This window comes from Chelonia mydas, chromosome 5, assembly GCF_015237465.2.
Source record: "Chelonia mydas isolate rCheMyd1 chromosome 5, rCheMyd1.pri.v2, whole genome shotgun sequence".
Taxonomy (NCBI): domain Eukaryota; kingdom Metazoa; phylum Chordata; order Testudines; family Cheloniidae; genus Chelonia; species Chelonia mydas.
The window spans coordinates 101,304,007-101,329,000 of record NC_051245.2 but is presented as its reverse complement, the minus strand read 5'-3'; the positions used below and the strand labels follow the sequence as shown (position 1 = coordinate 101,329,000).

At 42.1% G+C, this 24,994-nt stretch overlaps 1 protein-coding gene across 6 annotated transcripts in view; it reads right to left on the bottom strand.

Moving 5' to 3' along the window:
- UHRF2 (ubiquitin like with PHD and ring finger domains 2) overlaps window positions 1–24,994 on the bottom strand; it is a 176,340-nt gene that overhangs the window by 116,742 nt on the left and 34,604 nt on the right. For all 6 annotated transcript variants that reach the window (XM_037901917.2, XM_037901918.2, XM_037901916.2 and 3 more), the window contains exon 3: window positions 6,456–6,715. In XM_037901917.2, coding sequence (XP_037757845.1) covers window positions 6,456–6,715 — 260 coding nt within the window. The remainder of the gene's footprint in view (window positions 1–6,455; window positions 6,716–24,994) is intronic.

The following is a 24,994-nucleotide window of genomic DNA, read 5'->3' as shown; positions in this document are numbered from 1 at the left end:
AAAAATGCTATTAACAGGAGAGTTCAAGCTGTACTATTGTATACAGGTACTGGAGTTCATAAGTAAGGCTGCGAGTCTGTCATGGAGATCACAGAAATCACAGATTCCGTGACTTCCCGTTACTTCTGCAGCAGCGGCAGTTTGGGTGTGTAGGAAGGGGTTCAGGACTAGGGGCAGGAGGTTGGAGTGGGCAGAGGGGCACTTACCTTGGGGTGGGGGGCTCCCGGCTCCCACTGGCAAGGCCCTGCAGCTCCTAGGCAGAGGGGCCAAAGGACTTGGAGCTGCCCGTGCTGGCAGCTCCCATTGGCTTCAGGTCCCAGCCAATCAGAGCTGTGCAGCTGGTGGTTGTGGCGGGAGCAGCACAAGAAGCCCCTCGGCCCAGCCTCTGCCGCCTCGGAGCTGCAGGGACATGCGGTGCCAGGTAGGGAGCCCCTGCCAGTCCTGCCAACCCTCCCCTTACCCAGCACCAACGGGGTCCCAGGCCATCTCCCCCCATACCCCAAGGTCTGCAGAGAAGGCATATTGTCATTCTCCTGGACATGATGTCTGGCTCATGCCTCCCCCGCCCTTTTCTGACTGCCAAGATGACTAGTGCCAAGTAAAGACAATCATCATTCATACTGACCTAGAGGTCTGTGGTTCCTAAATAGACATCTGAAGAAGTCTCATCAACCATGGATCCTTCTGGAGATTTCACTCACCAAAGCAATCTTACTAACAGATCTTTGCACAATTTGAGACATACTGCCTGGAACCTGAGTGGTCTCACCTCCTTTATAAGGATTATTCCCAGAATCTAGATTTCTTATTAAAACCAGAAACACATCAATTAAGTAAGTTTACAGAGGATTTGGGGAACAGTCCCACTGTTATGTGGGAAAGAAGGTACATTTCCTACATCTCTTCACTAAAGAGATCTAGGAGAAATTTCAAGATTACTTTGGTTTGGTTCCAAGTCCAATTTATCAGAAAGTGCAAGTCTCAGCTCTGGAAACTTTGAGGTCTCACTAATCAAATTCCAACATACTGCTTCAGCTGTACATTTCCAGATTTCATAAGTAAGTTTCTCAAAGACATCTACCCCATCCACTATTCAGGAACCTCAACTTTGTATTGCCAATCCCCGCTAACCCTCTCTCTCAGCCAATGGGAGAAGCATCCATGTCAAGATGGTTTTCCTCTTAGCAGTCTCTTCAGCTAGAAGAGTGGGCAAACTTGGGACACTAATCAAAAAGCCCTTATCTACCATTTTCCTTGACAGGATAGTCTTTATGCCACTTCCTGCGTTTGTTCCTAAGGGGAATATGGCTTTTCACTTGGATCAATCCTTTTCCTTATACTCTGTCCCACAACCTAAAGAAACAGTTGCACGATTGATATCTGATCAAGGTAGTATAATTTAGGGCTGTCAATTAAAATTAATTTGATTAATCATGAGATTAAAAAATAATCACAATTAACTGCCGTTTTAATCACACTGTTAAACAATAGAATACCATTTCTTTAAAATATTTTGGATGTTTTTCCTGAATTTTCAAATATATTGATTTCAATTACAACAGTGTACACTGCTCACTTTATATTGTTTTTATTACAAATATTTGCACTGTAAAAAAGATAAAACAAACAGTATTTTTCAAGTCAACTTGTCCAAGTGCTAGAGTGCATCTTTCTTGTGAAACTGCAATTTACAAATGTAGATTTTTTTTTTTTAAACTGCACTCAAAAATAAAAACTTTAGAGCCAACAAGTCCACTCAGTCCTACTTCTTGGTCAGCCAAATGCTAAGACAAACATGTTTGTTTACATTTATGTGAGATAATGCTGCCTGCTTCTTATTTACGGTGTCACCTGAGAGTGAAAACAGGCATTCACACGGCACTGTTGTAGCCAAAGTTGCAAGATATTTATGTATCAGATATGCTAAACTCTCATAAGTCTGTTCATGCTTCAGCCACCATTCCACAGGACATGTTTCCATGTGGATGACACGCATTAAAAAAAGTGTTAATTAAATCTGTGACTGAACCCTTTGGCGGGGGAATTGTATGTCTCCTGCTCTGTGGTTTTACCCGCATAAATTTCTGCCATAAAAATCTGCCATAAATTTCATGTTATAGCAGTCTCGGATGATGACCCAGCATATGTTTCTCGATTTAAGAACGCTTTCACTGCAGACTTGACAAAACGCAAAAAAGGTACTAATGTGAGATTTCTAATGATAGCTACAGCACTTGACCCAAGGTTTAAGAATCTGAAGGTACCTTCCAAAATCTGAAGAGGGACGAGGTGTGGAACATGTTGTCAGAAGTCTTAAGAGCAACACTGCGATGCAGAAACTACTGAACCTGAACCACCAAAAAAGAAAAATGAAAATTTCTGTTGGTGGCATCTGACTCAGATGATGAAAATGAACATGCATCAGTCCCCACTGCTGTGGATCATTATAGAGCAGAATCAGTCATGGAAGCACACCCTCTGGAATGGTGATCGAAGCCCACAAATGTTTAGCATATCCGGCACATAAATACCGTGCAACACTGGCTATAACAGTACCATGTGAATGTCTGTTCTCACTTTCAAGTGACACTGTAAATAAGAAGCAAGCAGCAGCATCTCCCATAAATGTAAACAAACTTATCTGTCTTAGCATTTGGCTGACCAAGAAGGAGAACTGAGTGGACTTGTAGGCTCTAAAGTTTTTATTGTTTTATTTTTGAGTGCAGTTTAAAAAAAAAATCTGCAATTGTAAATTGCAACGTAAGAAGAAAGATTACACAATAGCACTTGTATGAGGTGATTTGAAAAATACTATTCCTTTTGCTTATCTTTTTTAGAGTGTAAATATTCACAATAAAAATATGAAGGATTGTACACTTTGTATTGTGTTGTAACAAATCAATATTTGAAAATGTAAAAAAATCCAAAAATATTTATTTATATTATAAATACATTTGAATTGGTATTCTATTATTGTTTAACCGCGTGATTAATCGTGATTAACTCAAAACAAATTAACAGTGCCTAGCACAAAAGGGTCCTGGTCCCTGACTAGAGCTGCTAGACACTACAAACACACAAATAATGATAATGCTCATTTTATATTGGGACAGAGTACACAGCTAATATTTTCCACCCAGGAAATATTTTGTCTACTGAAGACCCCCAGGGGCAGATCGGGCTCATTTGGCCAGGTGCAATGGCTACTTCAGGGGTACAGCAGGACCATAAAATAAAAACTGCCTTGCAGCTAACATGGTCTTAAGCCAACTTCCTTTACTTGGTTCACACAAGATAGTATTTTTGGCCTCATCTGGCACACTTTTTGAATAAAGGGCTTTCTAGTTTCAATTCTGTGTTCTGCAATAAATCCTTTAAAAAAGAAAAAAAGTGGGCTGGTAGATAAAATTTTGTTTTGGTTCTCATGTCTATTCTCCTCCCCCTCCCCAATTTTTCTTGCAGGATTTTTATTACTGCTTGCTATTTCCCATCAGTACTAGACTAATGGAACAGTGGGTACCCACATAGGAGAAAGGTAAAATTAGTTTCCTTACCTGTAGTGTTCCCACTGTTCCATTAGAACCCACCCTGTGCTTATATATTTGTTGTTCTAAGCCTCAATGACTTGAAAGAGCACAGGAATAAACATTTCTGGTTTGATAGGAGGACATCTAGAGAGTGAGTAAGAGAAAGTGTTTTTAGTGAAGCACTTCAATTGTTAATCTTTTTATAAAATTATATATATAATTATATATATAATGGTCCCCGCTGAGAGAAATGTGGGAGCTGACAATCAATTGGGATGGGGGAAGATAAGAGGGATCTTGAGTCTACCTCAAAAGTATGAAAAGAAGGCTGAGAGACCAGGAGTACTGGCCTAACAGAACAGCTGATGCCCACTTGGAGAAAGTTATTGGCAAGATAAAACTAATTTTCAATGGTGTCTAATGGTGAGACTTTCACGTGCCTCAAAAGACTATCCACTGGGAGATGGATATGACTGTGCTAACTCCATTTATATTTTAAGGCAAGTTCAATTAGTGTGAAGATATACCCTCTGATACAACACTGTCAGACTGTGTAATTTTTTCCTACAAATTTCATTTGTTTGACTGTTCTACTAAAAAAGGATGGAGGCTGATATAACAATTCTTGGAAAAATACTGAGTGCTGCTTTTTATTTCTTCTATAGGGATTTACTCTTGGATAGTGGTGGCATTTGCACAATATTTCAAATTTGTCTTTAATAAAGGTCTTTGAGAGAGAGGGACATTTTTGTTATGTGTTTGTACAGTCCACCTAGCACAACAGGAACCTAGTCCATACCTGGGTTAATAGGTGCTACCACAATGCAAATAAATAATAAAGATACATGTGGACACAATCTGTGGTTTGTCTAGATTCAGAAGAAGCTGTCATTTAAAGAGGAACAGAAATCTTACTAAACTCTCTAATTACTTAAAATGCTCTGTGTTTTTCCACACAGAAGAATAAGACCACATCATTTGATTAAAGTTGGACCTTGGTGGATTTGCACCACTCGTCCTGATTGCTAGCTAGCTGTTTTGTCTGCCAGGGGATAACTTTATATCTGAAGCTCTCACTACTAACTGAAAAATGCAGAGATCTTGCTCTCCAGACAGCCTCAGAATAACTGTTTTCTCAGAAGCTCACACTTTAAATATTTAGCAAGTTCATTCCAGTGAAAGTAGGTAATCATGACTTCCAGGCAATTTCAGACAGTTAAAAAAAAGAAAACAATGCAGTTATGATGGTCACTAGCTAAGAATACAAACCTGCTGCAGATCATATTAAAGGAAGCCAAAAAAGTTGATTGTCTCCGCCTGCTAGAAATGCCCAGCTAAGCCTTAAGGTACAGACAATAGAGGAACAGAATTGAAACTGTTTGTTGTATGTCTGCGCAAGTGACATCATGCATCCTATATCTTCTAACTCCAGGGTTGCTTCACCTCTACAGTAATTCTCTGACTTATACGAATTGACAATAGCTGAGTGGATTAAACAATTTCCTTCCATTGGTCACAAAAGCCATTTCCACAAATTTTTTTATACTTTTTCTTGTGCCACCATCTCTCCTTTAAACAACTCTGTTCTACCTTAAAAAGGTCAGTCTTAAAACTGGATCTTTAAAATCACAGAATGATTCACTGTCACACTATAGTGATATTTTAATTATATCGAGGGCTTTTAAGGTACTTTGCAGGATTTTCTTGTAACTTTTTAATTTTACTGATATTTTATTATATTGGGGGGGGGGGAATTGTATTTTACATATAAGGATACATGACTTGCTTATATAGATGCATATGTAAAAAACTAACTAACAGATGGTGCACAAAGACCAAACTTGTATGATCCTCAAGCATGAGCACATTAAAAAACCAGCTATCAGGAGTAGTTAAAAAGTTATGTTCAGGTCCCCAACAAATAGCAAATCAATTTTTACTTCTCCTATTAATAATTGTTTTATTGTATTATATTGGAAAAATAAACTTAAAATTTAACAGACAGTGCTGATTTAAAGTTTCTTTTGAAACTCTGATAAAGAACATATTATAATTAATTTACCCTCAGCAAGATATACCTCATTTATACTCCTGTACAAGGGTACATGCATCATCTTCTACTATGAAGACTCAAAACACAAAAGCACCATGTATTTTAGTCTCAGCAATGTAACGGAATATTCAACATTATTCCTTTAGTTGCTAAAAGTCTGTTTAAACGGAAGGATGCTTTTATTTTCTTGGTCCCAATTCTGTAAGCTGATGCACCAGTGAGGACTTCTGTGTTGTGAAATCCCATTAAACTCTATGGGACTCTGACACAGGAGTCTGCACTGGCACTTTCAGTGCAGGTTTGAATCTTTATTTCTTCACCCAATATTCTCATTCCATACTGAAATGATGGAATTGCTTTCAATCCCTCAATTGGGGCATTGGCTATAAAGATTTACATGAAAGGCAGACTGGTAACTCTGTGTATCAATATTACCCTTGAGTCAGATTCATCCAATTCAAGCACCAGATTTTGCTCCCATGAGAGTTTTGTCTCTCCATTTGGACTTCAATGGGAGTAATATAAATTTTAAAAAGTTATGCTTTACTTATACTTATATCTTATGCAGCAAAACAGATACAGCAAATCTGATTTTTAATGTCACTTCCTTGTTAAGGGGAGGGTTTTAAGTTTCATAAAGGTGAGCCATAAAAGTTAAATATTTCATAGGAATTCAGGAGTAAGAAAAAAATTCTTGTCACACCCCGATTAGTCATTACATCCAAAAGAAAAGTATTATGGCTTCTTAATACCGCTTTTTGGTTGTAATTTTGAACTTGCTCTCTCTAGGATCCAAGTTTCTTCAACAATATTCTTGGTTTACACAAACCAATAAATTCACATTGTGTCCTCATAACAATATCAGGAGCACTTACTCATCATACTTGATATGATAAATAGCATCTTCAGTGTCCATACAGTCTGAATAAGATGTTGAAGGTGCACTGTCCAAATTATTTGTATTCTCTCTAGAACGATCTTGGCTTAAGTTTCCATTAGTCCTTCTGTAAGTATTGCCACTTTTTGCTTGAGCTTTACCATTCTTATGTCCTTTTGTTGCTCGGGTTACATTTTCTATGTGAGCTTCAAACCAGGCTCCAATGCTGACATCACGGGCATCCACCAATTCATTTATCTAAAAATAAAAGTTTAACAAGGAGTTAATGTTTATTTCCTATAAATCAGGTTAAATGGGGAAGAGAACAACTGGCTAAATAACTTGGTCATTCTGAGCTAACCTGTGCTCTCAGTTTGTGTAACAAAACAATATTCATGCATCCACTAAATTTAAAAATATATATCCTAAAAGCACAAAATATAAATGTAGGGTATTTTGTGCTTTTAGGATATATTTTTTTTTATTTTAATATTTGACTCAGCTGTAATAATACTTATCATGAATATCATTTATAAGTAAACAAAAACTACTGTTAGGTTTCTATAAGATAAATTAGAATAGTAATCTATCGTTCTCCTCCTCCACAATATTGTTCCCAATCAAGATTTATGCCTTTAGGAGCTGCCTTCCCAAGGGCAGGAACTCAGAATATTAGCTCACAACCTACAGAGTTTTTTGACTTCAACGGTTCCTCAATATTGGAATAGTTATTTTTCCCCAGATGTTTCCTTTAATCCTGCACTGCCCCCGATTCCTCCAGCCAAGAGCAGAAGAAAAGGCTCTCCAAACCTACCAAAGCTATTACCACAGCTAACCAAGACTGAAATTTCCATGCATCTTACACCTCTAACGGCTGGTCTACACTACCGCTTAAGTCCATGCAACGTATGTCACTTGGGGTGTGAAAAAAAGACGACACCCCCCCCTCCCCCTTTAAGTTACATCAACCTAAGCGCTGTCCACACCAGTACTATGTCAGCAGGAAACACTCTCCCGCCGACATTATTTCACCTCCACCAGAGGCAGAAGCTATTATGCCAACCGGAGAGCACTCTGTCGGCATAGTGTGTTTACAGCAGCACAACTGTATCAATGCAGCTGTGCCAATGTAGCACTGTAGGGTAGACTTGCCCTCAGAAACACAACTCTGGTCACAACAACATTCCTAGCTTCTGTCAACTTGAACCTGGAAATGAAGTACAACAGCTCAGAAATTGCACCACCACCAGGCAACTAGGCTATTCCATAATACATTTCACTTAAAGTATAGTTTGCCTAAGTTCTTCTGTTGACTAAAAATGTTACTTTGACAGTGCAATGTTTTCTCTATGATTAAAGTTACAAGACCACTTACGTAGAAGACATCAGTTACTTAGGGTTAGGTTGTTTTTTTTTTAAACTTGATTTCTGAACAAATAAGTACAGATATTTGAAACATGAACCTGGATTCAAAACCGTATCTACAAAAATCTATCACTCTTAATACTGTAACACCTCCATCCACTCTATACTCTGAGCATAGAAATATTGTTGCAGTCTGATAGAATGGAGCTGTACCAAAAGAAGAAATGACAAATAAAGGAGAAATATATACTACCAAATTAAAAGTACATTCTACTACTGCTCAGACCAGGTTCAAGTTATTTAAAACAAATTTCTAAGATGTGGCTTTTTGTTCCTGCTGAGCCCACATCAACTATTAATACTTTAACAGATGTTTTCCAGGGCTTTATTTAGTTTTAGTTATCTTGCCAAAAAACTTTTTTAAAAGAAACTACACTTACACCCCTTTCTTCTTCTGTAATAATACATTCCCTATATAAAAGATTTCCCTCCCCTTTCCAAAAAAAAAAAAAAATTAAAAAAAAAATCTCGAAGTGAATATTATCCCCATTTTACAAGTAGGGACACTGAAGCTAACAAGCAATGACAGAAACAGCCCTTAACTACCCACTCAACAATACTGCCTCAAGGAGTAATCTTTCTGAACCCATGCAAACAACCTGTTTATATAAGAAAGGTGCAAAAAAATTTTAGTAGTGGTAGTAATTACTACTATTATTTCAGATGTGAGAGAATTTAAGTACTTTGCAAGCACAAACGAAGGTATAGATCCTACTGTAAAGAGCATAACAGATGAAGAATGGAGGATAAAGACACAAAATACAAAAGACCATGGTGAAAACAGGTATCATAGTAGTTACATGGTTTTGGAGTTCAAATAAATAAGTTAATAGATCACTAGTCCCCCTTCTCTTCTCACTCCCAACCATCTTCTACGATTTAACCCTCATCTTTCTATAATGTAAATTCCCAGGTTCCACTCTCCTCCCAACATTCAATAGTTCTTACATGAGATAAATAAAAGATCAGTAGATGGCTTAGGTCCTGATTTTAAAAACACATGGAGAGGTAGCTATGGAGGCAACCTTTCTACATCACTCTGAGTCTGCATTATAGTGCACTTCCCCACTTTCATCTTCCTGACAACAAAGCTGTGAGGGAATGACAGTACCATAGATTACCCAACTGCAGCTACTCCTGGAATTCTCTATGAGAGGATTCCATGGAAGTTGTAATATAGTTCCAGATTGTAGAAATTTTCCAAGTTTAAAAAAAAAAAAAAAAAAAAAAAATCAGCAAAAAGATAAGGAAGACAGTGAGAGTCCCAAACACATTCCTCTGTCTCAAAGTAGCCCCCACCAATGTTCCCTTTAATTTTTTACGTCCATGTGTGGAATGAATTTTGTTATGTGCACCAATATGGAGGTGATGTGTGGCGGGGGTGGGGCCAAGGGGTTTGGGAGGGGACTCAGGGCTAAGGCAGAGAGTTGGGGTGTGGGCTCTGGGGTGGGGCTAGGGATGAGGGATTTGGGGGAGTAGGAGGGGGCTCAGGGCCAGGGCAGAGGTTTAGGGTAGGGGTTCTGGCTGGGAGTGCAGGCTCTAGGGTGCAGGCTGCCCAGCCCTCCCAGTCTCTCCCTGCCACAGCAGCCCAGGGCAGCAGCGTCTCTCCCCTCTGGGGCCAGGGAAGCTCCAGGGCCGGGGAAGCAGTGCCTCTCCCAGCCTGTGCAGTCCTTGATAGCCTGCTGTGTGCCCGCACAGCTTAGAGGGAACTCCGTGCCCTACACCTGCACAACCTCCACTGGGTTTGGAGGAGAGGGAGATGGAAGGCAAGGGTGACTCAGCCCACCTTCTGTGTGGAAGGGAGAATCCCAGCCTTAGCTCACCTCTTGTGGAAACTGCAGAAAAGGTAACTACTTACAAAAGATTTTTAAAAAGTATAATGGCTTTGTGGGACAGCTACAGAAGGGCATTCCATGCACAAAATGTACTGAAAAAAGCAATCACAAAAAGCATGCACTTGATGCAATGAAGATGGGTAAGCCAGTGCGGGGATCCAAAGAAGGAGTGAGATGGTCAGATTCACATGCAAGGAAGATGATCTTAGCAGCTGCATTTTGTATGGATTGAAGGAAATTACATAGCTATTAGGATGGCCTGTGAGGAGGTGGTGGTGCTGGTTACAGTAATCAAGAGGTGTGATGAAGACCCAAAGAAAGGCTTTAGATATGTAGCCAGAAAGAAAAAGTTGGATCATAGAAATGCAAGTTGCACAAGCAAAAAGTGGTAAGATTTGGACGCTATTTCAATTTCTGTGGTGAGGAAGAAGAGAGTCAATTTGTGTAATAGCACAAAATCTTCCTTTTCTGATCTGTGCTGAATATATATTTTGTGTAGAATCTAAATTCAGGGATCTACATTGTGATAGGTTCGCCCACAGAGATCCCCTTGGGACTGTCACCTGACATGCTGAAACTACCTCTGAGCCCGTTTTCCCTGTCAGCTTGCGGCTTCAGAACCCTGTCTTGTTGAGCCAGACACGCAAGCCTGCTGCAACACAGACCCAGGGTTTGAACCACATCTCCAAAGCTGCAGGCTTTAACTGAAAACTACTCAGTAGGTAGTCCTGTCTCCAGCACCCAGACACTCAGTTCCCAGTGGGATCCAAACCCCAAATAAATCCATAAAGCTTATACAGGGTAAATTCATGAACTGTCCGCCCTCTGCTACACCGATGGAGAGATATGCACAGCTGTTTGCTCCCCCAGGTATCAAATCACTTACTCTGGGTTCAATAATGAACAGTGATTTTATTAAGAATAAAAAGTAGGATTTAAGTGGCTTCAAGTAATAACAGACAGAACAAAGTAAGTTACCAAGTTAAAAAACAAAAACACACAAGTCTAAGCCTAATACATTTAAGAAACTGAATACAGGTAAATCTCACCCTTAGAGATATTCCAATAAGCTTCTTTCACAGACCAAACTCCTTCCTAGTCTGGGCCCAATCCTTTCCCCTGGTACTGTCCTTGTTCCAGCTCAGGTGGTAACTAGGGGATTTCTCATAACTGGCCCCCCTTGGTCTGTTCCACCCACTTATATATCTTTTGCATAAGGCGGGAATCCTTTGTCTCTCTAGGTTCCCACCCCTCCTTCTAAATGGAAAAAGTACCAGGTTTAAAATAGATTCCAGTATCAGGTGACATGGTCACATGTCCTGTGAGACCTCATTCTTTATTACCCACAGGCTGGCTCCCCAATGTCCACAAGACGACTTGCAGGTAAATAAACCACCTACAGCCAATTGTCCTAGTCAGTGGATGCCATCAAGATTTTAACCCACCATTAATGGCCCACACTTTGCATAATTACAATAGGACCTCAGAGTTATGATACCTTACAAGAGACCTTTTCATAAAGCATATTCCAGCTACATTATATTTACACTAAGCATAAAGAAAAGGAGTACTTGTGGCACCTTAGAGACTAACAAATTTATTTGAGCATAAGCTTTCGTGAGCTACAGCTCACTGATGAAGCGAGCTGTAGCTCACGAAAGCTTATGCTCAAATAAATTTGTTAGTCTTTAAGGTGCCACAAGTACTCCTTTTCTTTATGCGGATACAGACTAACATGGCTGCTACTCTGAACTCCGAAGCATATTTCCATAAACATATGGAGTGCAACATCACATACATAATTTACCAGTTAAAGGTATTTGATCAATTTTTCATGTACAGATTACCTTTGTTTGAGGGATGACATCCACCTGAGACAATTAAAAATATCAGTGAAATTCAAGTAATTTCGAGTCCATTATGTGTCTCTTCTTAAGGGTATTAAAATTCATAAATATTTAAGATTTCCTAAATGTTACGAAGTTACAGGTACACAAAGAAGAGGAGCAGCTGTTAGAAATTAAGACCACTAGAAAAAGAAAATATATCATATAAAACTAATAAAAATAAAATTACCCCAATTTTAAAAATTTGGATAAGAAAAAAGGGTGAGAACTGGAAAAGGTATGAGTAAGATCCCCACACCTCTTAAGGACAGTGGTAAAACTGACTTCATTAGTTATGTAAATGGGCCTACGTTTGCCCCTTTCACTAATCTGCAATGCTATGACCTACTTCACTCCATTGTGTTACCTCTGCTCTGCAACACTCAGGTGAGCAATTTTATTATTTCCGTTGCACTCTGAAGACTGATAATAAGCCTGTAAGAAACGAACCATTAGCAATGCCTCTACACTCCAGCTGCAGTGGTATGCAGTTCAGTATCAGCAAGTTTCCATGGTAACTGAATATTAAATGAGACATGAAAAGGCCTCTAGTTTTTTCAGACAAATGTAACCACCACTGCAAGCTCACTGAGTAGCTATGAATACAGAGCAAAAAATCATGGAAGAAAATGTTCTGCTATGACTTCAAAAGTCAAAGAAAGGTACATGCATTTATCAGGTAACATATATAATCAGCAAGAGGGAACAGAACAAATTCCACTGTATTTCTTACCACATCTGAACCTGATATTAGAAGGATTTAACAGCTGCAGGGAAGAGAAGCAAATTCCTGCGTCACTCTAATTGTTAATATGTGAAGAGCCATGGCAATAAAGCAATTTAAGAAATATGCACAAGTAAAATACTTGTTTAAGAGACCTAAAAAAGCACAATAAGCAGCGTACAGGGTCAAATTTTGCAAAGATGGTGCAAGGAATAGAAAGTTGCATGATTTGATCTAGCCTGTACTAACAAAGTACTTCACGCCCCAGACAGGATACTGCCCTTGTCCAGAATTACACTAGGGGAGGCTGGTGGAAGGGCGACTTCAATTTACAACAGAACTCTATGAGGTTCTAGCCAGAGCATGCATCTTAAACCTATAGAATCACCACACAACAGCTGTTCTGGCTACCTCCCATTTTTTTGGGCCTGTTCTGCTCACTTTAGTTGCTATGCTGACCTCTTGTGTCTACTCTCCTCCTTTGCCACTTGCTAATGCAAATGTGGCCTTTAAAAAAATAAAATAAAAAACAAAAAAACCAACCATGATCCTTAATCACAGTGGACCATTTACACTGGCATACCCCATGCGGACAACGTTAGCGAATTTAGTCTACAGTAATCAGGAACTAACAAAATCATTGGTTTTAATCTGAAGAAATAAACCACAAACTGAAGGAGATTTCAATAGCAGAGCCAAGCTTGCAATAAATACTACATCTATAGTCTTGCCAGAATTCAATTTTTATAATAATTGTGATGGATAATATCAATGTTTATTTTTAAGCATTATTCTTCTATTTGTATCAATTTACATTTTCACAGTTGTGAGAAATTATGGGGAGGGGGAAAATCTGATAATTTGTATTATAAAGCTTTAATTTTTTTCTCAATTTCTCCTGTTAAATAATTATCAACATCACATGTCAAAATATGCAAAGTAAATAGCATTAAATCACGATAATAAGCTCTCAAGCAGCATCTTTCTTACTTTGCGTATCTGTATATTAATATTAATGGCAGGGGTTTTCGTATGCATATAGTAAAATTGACATTTACCGATACCTAATCCTTCCAAGCCTATATATGAAAAAAGCAACGAAGTGTGTAACACAGCGCTGGAATATTCAGGTAAATACTGATTAGAGAATCCCGTATTTCAGAATAGAAATCATGGCAATTCAAGCTGTGGGCATACAGTTGTACCAAGAATAAAGGAGCTTTTATTATTGCCAATATTGTAAACATAAAAATACAAAAGTTTACTGAATGTTCTAAAATAATTAAGTAGAATTTGATTTTAAAAATTGAGACAAGATAATTTGACAGCAATAAAGATTCAAGACCAGTAGAAATGTTTTCCAAAATTATCAGGAAATGCCAAAAGAAAGACACTCTAGAACTCTTTTTCCTGGATCTAAAGAGTCTTTGAACTCCAAAAAGAATAGGTCACCCAACGGTACTAGCATCCATGAGGAATGCAGATGGCATGCCCAAAGTACCTCTTAGAGCGGGGGTGGGCAAACTACGGCCTGGGGACCACATCAGGCCCTTCAGACATTTTAATCCAGGGCTCATCCCGCTCCAGCACTCTCGGTGGGAAGCAGGGTCTGGGGCTTGCTCCACCATGTGCGTGCTGTGGCTCCACGGGCTTCAGGAAGCAGTAGCAGGTCCCCGCTCTGGCTCCTGCACATAGGGACAGCCAGGGGGCTCCACCCGCTGCCCCCTCCCCAAGCACCGTCCCCGCAGCTCCCATGGGCTCGGAACCATGGCCAATGGGAGCTGCAGGGGTGGCACCTGCGGACAGGGCAGCGCGCAGAATGCCTGGCTGCGCCTCCGCGTAGGAGCTGGAGGGGAAACATGCCGCTTCTTCGGGGAGCTGCTTGAGGTAAGCGCTGCCTGGAGCCTGCACCCCTGACCCCCTCCCAGACCCCAACCCCCTGCCTCAGCCCTGATGCCTCTTCCACCCTCTGAACCTCTCAGTCCCAGCCCAGAGCACCCTCCTGCACCCCCACCCCCACCCCCTGCCACAGCCCGGAGCCTCCTCCCACACCCTGAACTCATCATTTCTGGCCCCACCCCAGAGCCTGCTTCCCCAGCCAGAGCCCTCATCCCCTCCCACACCCCAACACCCAGTTTAGTGAGCATTCATGGCCCGCCATACAATTTCCATACCCAGATCTGGCTCTTGGGCCAAAAAGTTTGCCCACCCCTGTCTTAGAGTTAAAGAGACCTCGCCACACAGGTCAGGGAGGACCACCTTTGAAGTTCCATGCCACATGTGCTCTCACAACGAAATGAATAGTGGGTACAAAGCCAAAGTGGCAAAATTGAGAACCTCTTATCACCCTGTTAAAAGGGACCTGATACTACAGGAAGAGGATTGCAACAACATGTAAAAAGGACTCGCCAAAACTGAGAAATTGATAACAACCCAATCTGCTGGAGCATTGTTGAGAGCTACTCACCAGCAAAAATGCAAACTGATGGAAGCATGACTGTTATAAATCTTGAGGTAGGGATCCAATATAGTAGGTTGGAGAAGGGATATAGAATTGCATGACTAATCAGACACTGGTCAGTACCAGATGTTTCATAAGATACAAATCCACTATAATGGACAATTATGCAATTATTATGGAGAAGTTTCCTTCAAACTTGTTCTTCCAAGTTAAGGTCTCAGCGTTAAATGTTTATAGCACTTACAAAATTTTACCCTCTTATTATTCTAAAAGCATGTATAAATATTTTTGAATTTTACTGTGATAGGGTGCATATTCCACACAGGTGATGAAAGAGTTAATGTGGGCCTGAAAGACCAACTATATTACCTAGCTGCACTTGGAGGGACAGCCAGACTTAATTGGAGATGGATGCCCAGCTGGAAAGGGGTTGGGTGGTGATTATACTGACAAGATTAGAGCAGAATGAAGTCTGTAGTTACTTGCAGAATTTGAGAGTAGGGAGACCAAGCTCTGGGATCCTCATATGAGCAGGGGAAGCTGGCAGTCACCAGAGTGAAGCCGGCTCTCATGGGAAGCCCTGATAAAAGAACAGCAACTCCCAGGGAGGGAGCCTTATGAGTCATTTATTTGAGACAAACGTAAGACCACCCCATAGGTAAGCAGAAGTGGGATTTTGTTCATACTTCAATGCTCGGATTTTATTAGGCGATTCCAGGGGAGGGCCCTCAGTCCTAGCCCTGAAGCAAGTGTGCATCTAGAGAGGTTTTGGGAGAGAAGGCCTGAGAAAACCTGGATAGGAAGAAGTCCAGGTAAACAGCAGCAAAGAATTGAACTGAGCAGACTGTGGATGCTGGTTATAGGAACCCAGTATGGAGGGAAGGCCTGGGTTCCCCTACCAGCCACCAGAGAAAATGGCATGAAGCCTCTGAAAAAGGGACCAACAGAGAGCCCTGAGAAAAGGGTGCAGCTGAAGACTTTTTGGTGACGGTGTCTGGACTGTTTATTTGTGTGGACTACATAATTACCTGGCTCAAGGGCCAAGCAATGGAAAGAGATCACCAGACCAACAATCAGCTGAGGGATGCAAGATGAGGAGAGAGTTGCTACACCATACTTGGCCACAAGGAAGTGCTCTAGCACTCAGTGAACTCTTTCATACTTACTAAGCTCTCTGTCTAGCTAACAGTTTCATACAGTGAGATCACCAGTCAGTGTGATGGACAGTAAAATATTTCCCCTACTCATTTTCAGTGCTGCCTTTTAAATTTTGTTGGGTGTCTCACTCTTGTATTATAAGAAAGAATAGGAGCACTTGGTGCTCACTCAACTAAACAACCCTAATCCTTTTCACCTCTCTTCATAGGGAAGATTTCCATCCTGCTAATATTTTTTGCTCATCTTCTCTAGACTTTTACCACTGCTGCTAGGTTTCTTTTGAGATGGAAGAACAGAATGGAATACAAAATTCTAGTTGAGCGCATACCCAGTGCCTAGCATAGTGGTGTCCTGGGTCCATGACTAGGGCCCAGAGGTGCTACGGTAATAATGGCATATTTTCAGTGATTTTTTTATCCATTTTATAGCAAACTGCAACATCTTGTTTGCATTTTTGATTACTGTTGCTCAAGGAGTTACTGTTTTCATTCAGCAGCAGTACACAGTGACACACACGTCTTTTCCATGAATGGCTACAGTAAACTCAGAACCCATCAATCCTTATTAGCAGTTCAATTTTCTCCTTCCAGTGTGGAAAACTTCACCAGTCTACAGTGAATTTCATTTGCCAACATGCTGCCCAGCCACTCAGCTTTGTTGTTAGGTCCTTCTGGAGTTTCTCATTCTCTAGTCATGACCAAACACATCCCACCTGCAAATCGTTGCCTCATTAACAATTAATGTGCCATCATTAAGAGATGTAATAAAGCATACCAGTCCTAGAAAGAATCTTTTGGACACCTCACTATTAAGACTGATCATTTATTTCTGTTTTGTTTTCTCTGCCAGTTTCTAACCCATGACAAAATGGTAGCCTCTCAACCTGTGAGAGAGGGTTACTCACCCTGTGCAGTAACTGAGGTTACTAGAGATGTGTCCCCCTATGGATGCTCGGCTGTAGGTGCGGCAGCATCCCCTGCAACTGGGATCTCAGATCTTCACTAGCAGTGCCTATCAGACCACATGAGCACCTCCCCTCTCTTGCACTGTGTGCGGGATGTACGTATAGTGCTGTGCAGTCAGACCGCTCCCCAGTTCCTTCTCTGCCGCAGAGCTTATGTTTTCGGCTCCGAAGGAAAGGGGAGTAGTAGTGCGCTGTGTGGTAACTAAGGTGCCCAACTGTAGATAGGACAGCATGTCCGAAGAGTGTGTTCATTGCGACCTCGGGCATAACAATAGAATGCTGGGAGAAAGTATCTGTCAATGCCCATGTGGCAGCCTTACAAATGTCATCCATGGGGACATTATTAAGGAAGGCAATCAAGGCAGATAGCAATTGTGTGGAATGTGTTCTGATTGTGGTAGGCTGTCTCTCGTAGAACTCATAAGATCAACACACAATGAGATCCATTTAGCGAGGGATTGTTTAGATAAAGCAGTGCCTCTGGATCTTTCGGTGGTGGAGAGAAATAATCATGGTGATCTCCGTAAGGGTTTAGTCCTGTCCAAGTAGAAGGCTGTGTGCCACACATCTTGGGTGTGTAGCATTGCCTCCTGTTGATTACTTCTGTGATTACTGTGAGGCTTCCGGGGGAAAAAAAAAAGGGGGAGATGTATCGGTTGTTTGAGATGAAAAGACATTGGGACCTTAGGTAAGAATCTTGAGTGTGGGCGTAGCATAACTGTCTTACGTATCAGAAAGGTAGCCATGTTTGCCGCTTTTACAGATCCAGACTAAGAGTCCTGTAGCACCTTATAGACTAACAGATGTATTGGAGCAAGCTTTCATGGTCTATAAGGTGCCACAGGACTCTTTGCCACTTCTTTATAGTCTTTATAAAACACTTATGGTGGATGGCATGAGGGCCGTGATTTCGCCCCTCCCCATCTAGCAGAGGTGATGGCAACAAGAAAGGCCATTTTCATTGGTAGGTATATGTAAGAACAGGTTGCCACTGGTTCAAATGGGGGGCCTAGACCTAGGGTTCTCACAACAAAATGTTTTGCTGGTGGTCGCTTGCTGGTGGCCGCTTTGAAAATTTTTCCTAAAATACTTAACTTTAGGAAAAACAAATACATATGTACATATGCATGTCCAATCATAGTAATCTATTTATGTAGGGGTGTTTTTGCAGACTCAACGACATACAGTTGTTTCTATTCTTTACTGGACCTAAACAGAATAGAAACAAATAAATAACATGCTTTGCATGTTCTTATCTTTGTTATTTCTTTTGCTTTTCTGGTTGCAGGGCTTTGCTTTTTTTTTTTTTTTTTTTTTTTTTTTAAAAAAGACTTGCTAGCTAGTAAGTCTGCTTCTGTGAAAAGTGATATTTGTATGTTTGTTAATATCACTTTTCAAAGCAGAGACCTGTTAGCTAGCTGGGAGACAGTGAAAAGTGATATTAACCAACATGCAAATATCACTTTTCACAGCAGATTTACTCAGCCCTGGCAATCTGGGGGACAAACTAATCCTTGGATGGGAAGGTGGGTAGGGAGGCAATGGAGGCCAGGGGGTGGTGGGGTGAATGGGTGAAGGGCAGCGGGGGCCAGGGGTGATAACAGGGAGGGGGTGTGAGCCCAAAGCCCAGCAGCTGTAGCCTGAAGCCCAGTGGCCAGAGAATGGGGCCCGCCGCTGTGCGGCCAAAGCCTGAAGTCCCACTGTCAGAGCCTATGGTCAGAGCCCGCCGCCTTGTGGCCAGCGCCTGCTGCCCGCCACACCAGGACTGAAGCTAGAGGCCTGAGCCTAACCACCCCCCGGAAGGTGGGGAATTCACAATGGCTGTCTGCTCCTCCAACGTTTGTGGCTCAAAATGGGGGTAGGGCCCAACCACTTCTTGCTGCCCCACCCTCCCCCCAAACCCACTGCCCAATCTTGTGGCTGCAAGAAAAGCCCCTGGTGACCACATGCAGCCACCGTGGCCGCATTTGAGACACACTGGTCTCGACAAAGAACGCAGGACTAGGCTAGGTTCCAGGCCGGGGTAGGGTCTCATATGAGAATAAGAGATTTTCAGTACCCTTCAAGTAGTGCTTCATGAGCGGGTATGCGAAGATGGAGTGACTATCAACGAAGGAGTGAAAAGAAGGGATTGCCGCCAACTGTACCCTAATAGAGCTACTGGCCAACTGTGACTGCTTAAGATGTAGAATGTAGTCAAAAATAAGTGTGCTGCATCAACTGGGTGTGAGGTGCACCAGCAGTAAAAATCTCATCCATTTGTGTGTGGCGGGGGGGAGGTTGTTGTGTCACACCTGCTATTCAAAAGTATCTGTTGACTGCATCTGAGAAGGTTAATTTCCTGACACCAGAAGAGGAGCCAGGCTTTGAGTGGGAGCATCTGGATTGGGATGGAGAATGTGTCCCAAGTCCTGTGAGAAGAGCCACAGTGTTAGGTGGAGAGAAGTCAGTCAGCATACCATCACGTGTGGAAGTTAAGTATACCAGACTTGTCATGGCCAGGTTGGAGCTATTAGTATGACCTGCGCTCAGTCCATCTGTATTTTGCAAAGTACTTGGAATAGGAGGGGGAAGGAAGGGAAGGCATATAGGAGAGGTGCATCCCATGTTATGAGGAATGCGTCCCGCAGCAATCCGCACCCCAATCCCACTCTGGAACGGAATTGAGGGCAGCAGGAGTTGTGTTGAATGGCAAAAAGATCTACGGTGGGATGGCCCCATTGGTTGAATATGCTCGCATATCCACCTCCCACTTGTGATCGTGTGAGAATGTCCTGCTTTGTGTGTCTGCAGTGGTATTCTGATGTCCCAGAAAGTACACAGCTGAAACAGAGATGCTGTTCTGGATAAACCAGTTGCACACAGTTTGATTGTCTCCATGCATAACATGTGGGACCTCACTCCTCCCTGCCTGTTGATACAATACATGAAGGCAAGATTGTCCATCACCACTCTTACGGTATACTGCTTGAGAAGAGATAGGAAATGTCAGCAGGTATTGCAGACCACTTGTAGCTCTAAGAGGTTGATGTGTAAGGTGGATTCGGTTGAAGACCATCTGCTCTGCACTATGTTTGTGTAGATGCATTCCCCAACCAATTAGGGAGGCATCGGTGGTTAGGATCATAGTTGGTGATATTGGTAGGATGTTGTTGGGCTGTTTCCATCACAGTAGTGAATCCTTGACTCACCTTGGCATGGATAAAAGTTTGTGTTTGTGGGGGAGGTATACAGAATGAAGACATCACATGTCAGTCTTGCATGTCTGACCACAAATGTGGCTACTCCCATGTGATGAGGTGAAGAGACTCCAAGACGGGAAAAACGGAGCTAATCAGTTGCGAAACTGTTGGAACATCAGAGATGGTAGAGAGGACTTGAACAAGGGAAGGCGTCTCAGGGCCTCAACCACACATTCAAAATAGTTGTTTTGATGCAGGGTGAGTGAGATGTAGCCCCTTCAGAAGCGGGTTGGTTACATTTAGTAGGAGGTTTTTGTCAACGTCATTGGGTGTCAATGTCACTGAGGGGTTCGGGATCACCAGTGGAGTTGGTACTTCCCCAAGCGTCTCTTTGGTTCTGGCGTGTTTTTCCTGAGAGAACAAAGTGTAGCTTGGGTGTCTTTGAGGGAGTGCAATGAGTTCTGTGTGCTCCCAGAATAGTTTCTGGCCTTTGAATGGTAAGTCCTATACCGTGGTTTGTACCTCCATAGGAAAGCCTGATAGGTGTAGCCATGATGAGAATCTCATGACCATAGCAGTCGCAATGGATCGGTGATTGGAGAGTCTAATGAGGCTTGTAGGGCCGTACGGGCTAGGTGGTATCCCTCCACTATCAAGGACTAGAATTGCTCCTTTTTGGACTCTGGTAAATCATGGCCAAGTTTTTCCAATTTCAAGTAGTTCAGATTATACTTGGCCATGAGAGCTTCATAATTTGAAATCCTCAACTGTAGAGTGACTGAAGAGTACGTCTTGCATCCAAAGAGGTCCAGGCATTTCCAGTCTGTCTGGATGACTAGCTCGAGATTGGTAAAGTTGCTCTCTCCTTCGTCACACTTACCAAAGAATTTGGGGTGGGATGCGAAAATAAACATTTAGTATCCTTTGCTGGAATGTAATATTTTTCTGTCAGCGTGTTTGCAGGTAAGAGGGATGGAAGCCAGGGTCTGACACAGAACCTTTGCAGGTTCGAGAAGAGCTTCACTGATTGGTAGAGTGATCTTTGCGGAAGAGGATGCGTGGAGGATATCCAGCAGTTTATGCTACCGGACTTTGACTTCCTCCAGCAGCATGTGTAGGGAGTCTGCAATCCTATGGAACAGATCTTGAAAGTGCCTGAAGTCATCAGCAGATGTAGGGGGTGGAGACCTAACCACCTTATCAGGTGAGGAGGAAGAAAAATGTAAATTTGGAGATGCCTGCTTTTCCTTATCTTCCTCCTCAGTTGGTACTGGTGGCGGCTCAACTTCCTGAGGGCAAGACACCAATGGAGAAGGGAGAGCAGTAGGTCTCCAGCTTTAATCTCTGGGAGGGTTCCTGAATTGTGCCCCATAAATAGCCCACGGGTCCCAATATGGCCAGTTTGGTGGAGTGGCACATGTGGCTGCATCCATGGTAGTCCCTGACAGGATTGAGGGTCATATAGTGATAACCAGGTGCAATTTGTCCAATAGTAGAGGGAACAATGGAGCCCTCGTCCTCCTCCTCACTGGGGAAGTGAGGTGCCATCCTCTGCGGAGAGAGGGAAGAATGTTGAGAGTCTAGAGAGGAGGGTAGAAGCGGGAGGAGGTCCAGTCAAAGAAGCGGAGACTCAGCCTAAAGACCTTCTGGTATCTGACACTCCTATCTAAAGAGTCTTGTGAAGGAGGAAGGAGCATCATCGGTGCTGTTGTAATGCCCAGTGCTGAAGAGAGGGTCTATGTTCCTGAAGTTTCAGAAGATGACACCACAGATTTAGCTGGTGCCAAAGACTTGCTCGGTGCTGATGGCTTCATTGGTGCCAGAAATGGAATTAGTCCTGTAGCTCCTGTAAGTGAGCCGCCTCAGTCCTCAAAACTGGGAAACAGCACTGAGGGCTGACAGTCTGCCTGGATAGGGTCTTTAGACAGTTTCTTTAAGTCAGCATCAAAGATACTTAGACGAGCCCTGGAGCCATGTCCCCTGTCAAATGAGGCTGAAGCCACCAACCTAGCTGGGGAAAGCGTTCTGGTGGGCTGCGCCTCAGAGTGAGAGGAGGAGGAGGAAGAAGCCAATTTCTTGTCATCCGCATGCTCACAGGAGGACTCTCTTGACGGGGCGTGGAAGAATAGGGGCCAACAAATGACCTGATAGAGCATGAGGGCCTCTCTGTGGAAGAGTCCAGGTCTAGTGTAGTGATTTGCCGAAGTAGTGATTTCTCCATGAGAGGTTTCAATCTAAGGTTCTGGCTCTGGGTTTCAGGTCGAGGCAGTGGGATCACTTTTGAGGGACATGTCCCTCTCCCAGACAGCAGATACACTGTGGCTGGCCATCCGTTATCAAGAAGGTAGCCCGGCATGAGAAGAACTTCTTAAACCCAGGAGAGCTGGGCATAAGAGTGAAGGGGAAAAGGCTTCCAGTTGGGAAGTGGGGAAAACAGAAACCTAATCTAGGAGAACTGTAAAGATAAAAAAGTTAAAAAAAAAAAAAAAATGTTTATACAGCTAGAAGGAGAATGAAGAAAAACTAGCTATACTATCAGGTATGGCACTATATTTCTGAGGGAATAGGAGAAGCAGGCTCTGCTAGTGGATTCCGTCCCAGGCCAAAGGCAGTAGAGAAAGAACTGGAGGTGGCTGGACCACACAGCACTGTATATACACATCCCACGCACACCACGAGAGAGGGGAGGTGCACATGTGCAGTCCAACAGGCACAGCTAGTGAAGATCTCTAATCCCAGGTGCAGGGGGCACTGCTGCACCTACAGTGGAACACCCACAGTGATATCACTCAAAGAATAACTACTCAGTTTCCTTCGTAAAGTCTTATAAAAGGATTTTTGCCAAAGGTTCATGGAAAGTCCAAGTAAATTATATCTTTATTGCCTCCTTCAAGAATTCAGTTAGAGGTATAGAAGTAACACTGGTTTATCCCTATGATATTTAATCTAAGTGTTTAATAACTGTTTTACATTATTTCAACTACTATACCTGGTAATGATGTTAGGTTCACTGATCTGGAATTTTCAACATCACGCCTAGCACTTTAAAAAACCCTCCAGCAAAGTTGCTGATTTTAATGACAGGTATATTTTTGTTAGCAGCTAAGCTACTTCATTCTTAAGGTCCTTCAGAACTCTTGAGCATTTGGTCCTGGTGACTTGCTGCAAATTAAATCATCACTTTGCTTATAACACCTTGTCTTTGGATACTACAGTTTGAGAGCACCTTCTTTTTAGTCACCTGAGAACAGCAGCCATCTATACATCCTTTGTTGTAGAGACTGATGCAATGAGTTCAGCTTCTCTGCAATGTTTTTAATCCTCTACAATTTATCCCTTTATGACCCGACAGTCTAGCAGATCCAATGATTCTCTTGCAGGCTTCCTACTTCTAGATAAAGTATTTCTCAATGTTTACAAAGCAAGTAGCTAGACACACAAAAATACTTTTTGCCATCTTATACCTAAGCATGTCATAGTTTACATTCCTTTCCACTGGTTTCCCTTGAGCAGGATTTTTTTAAATTATATTTTTGGCTTGAATAAAATCTTATAACCACCATTTAATTGGAGTGTTTAGGGAAGGATCCCTAGTCAACAGAATGCACCTGACATCTAGAAACTGCAAGGAATACAACACCTGTATCCACATATTAAATACTTTTCTGTATATCCTAAAATTGAAGTGCTTTAAGGCAATCTTACAGAAGATTTGGCAGTCCTCAACAACGTCGTGACGGCAGAATTTTCTAACTGCCTCCCTGGAGGTGGTTCACTGAGGCAGATGTAGCAATCAGGTGGTCCCTTTCTGGGCAAGAAGAAGGATAATTTGCCTTCTCCTTTTCACTCTAAAAAAAAGGAGTTTAAGTTATTTTATTTTCTAAAGCCCCTACCTCAATTTCTTAAGGCTATTGATAAGTGCCTATTTTAGCACTTTTCTTTGAGAAATCCATCTTTTCTATGTTCTTTCTGATTTGTGGTATCTTCCTTTGTCTTTTTCTTGGCTACGTCTACACTGGCAACTGAACGACAAAACTTTTGTTGGGGGGGGGGGGGGGGGGGGGGGGGTTTAAACAACTCTGAAAGACAAAAGTTCTGCCGATGACAAGTGCCAGTGTGAACAGCGGGGGTGGAAGTTTTTTTGTCAGCAGGAGAGCTGACAAACAGCAGCTATGCTGCGCCCCTTTTAGCAGCACGGCTGTAACACAGACATGCCGTTAAAAGCTCCGTAGGGTAGACACAGCCCTAATGAAAGGTGAAAAGGGAGCACAGGGGCTGAAGAACAGGCTTTATGCTTCTAGTGAAAGGAAGGAAGGAAGTTAGTGGATAGGAAGTGGGAAAGCTGGTGTCGTTTACATCAGATATAGTTGACAGGTTTTTTGCCTCCTTGCTTCCTAATAGGTGGTGTAATAATGCCAACTGTATGGGATGTTGTTGGACAGTGCAAGTGATGTATGACCAAAAAAAGTATCTCCCGTCTGTTACACTGATATTGTAACAACCACTTCTAGGACATATTAAAGTGACTTCATATCAAGAGAGTGAGCTTCATGAAGACGTTTCTCCAACTTGCAACTCAAACTGTAAGACTCAGCTCGGGTACATGTAACACTTTTCTTCTATCGCCTTGAACGCTACCCTGTACACAGGACTGCTCTCAAACTTCTCACAAGGTAGACCGAAGCTGGACAAAGCAGAAAAGTGGCTGCCTACCATGAAATCTGTAACTTCTAGTTTTTCCATCTACATTGTAACAAGACTAGATCTGCCCAGATGAGGAGAAAAAAGACCAAGTTTTTAATAATACATTTGACCTCTTACTGTGCAAATTTAAATCTAAACACTTTTTTTGTAAGACGGCTTATTATTTTAGGCCCAGTTCAGCAAGGTACTTACACATGT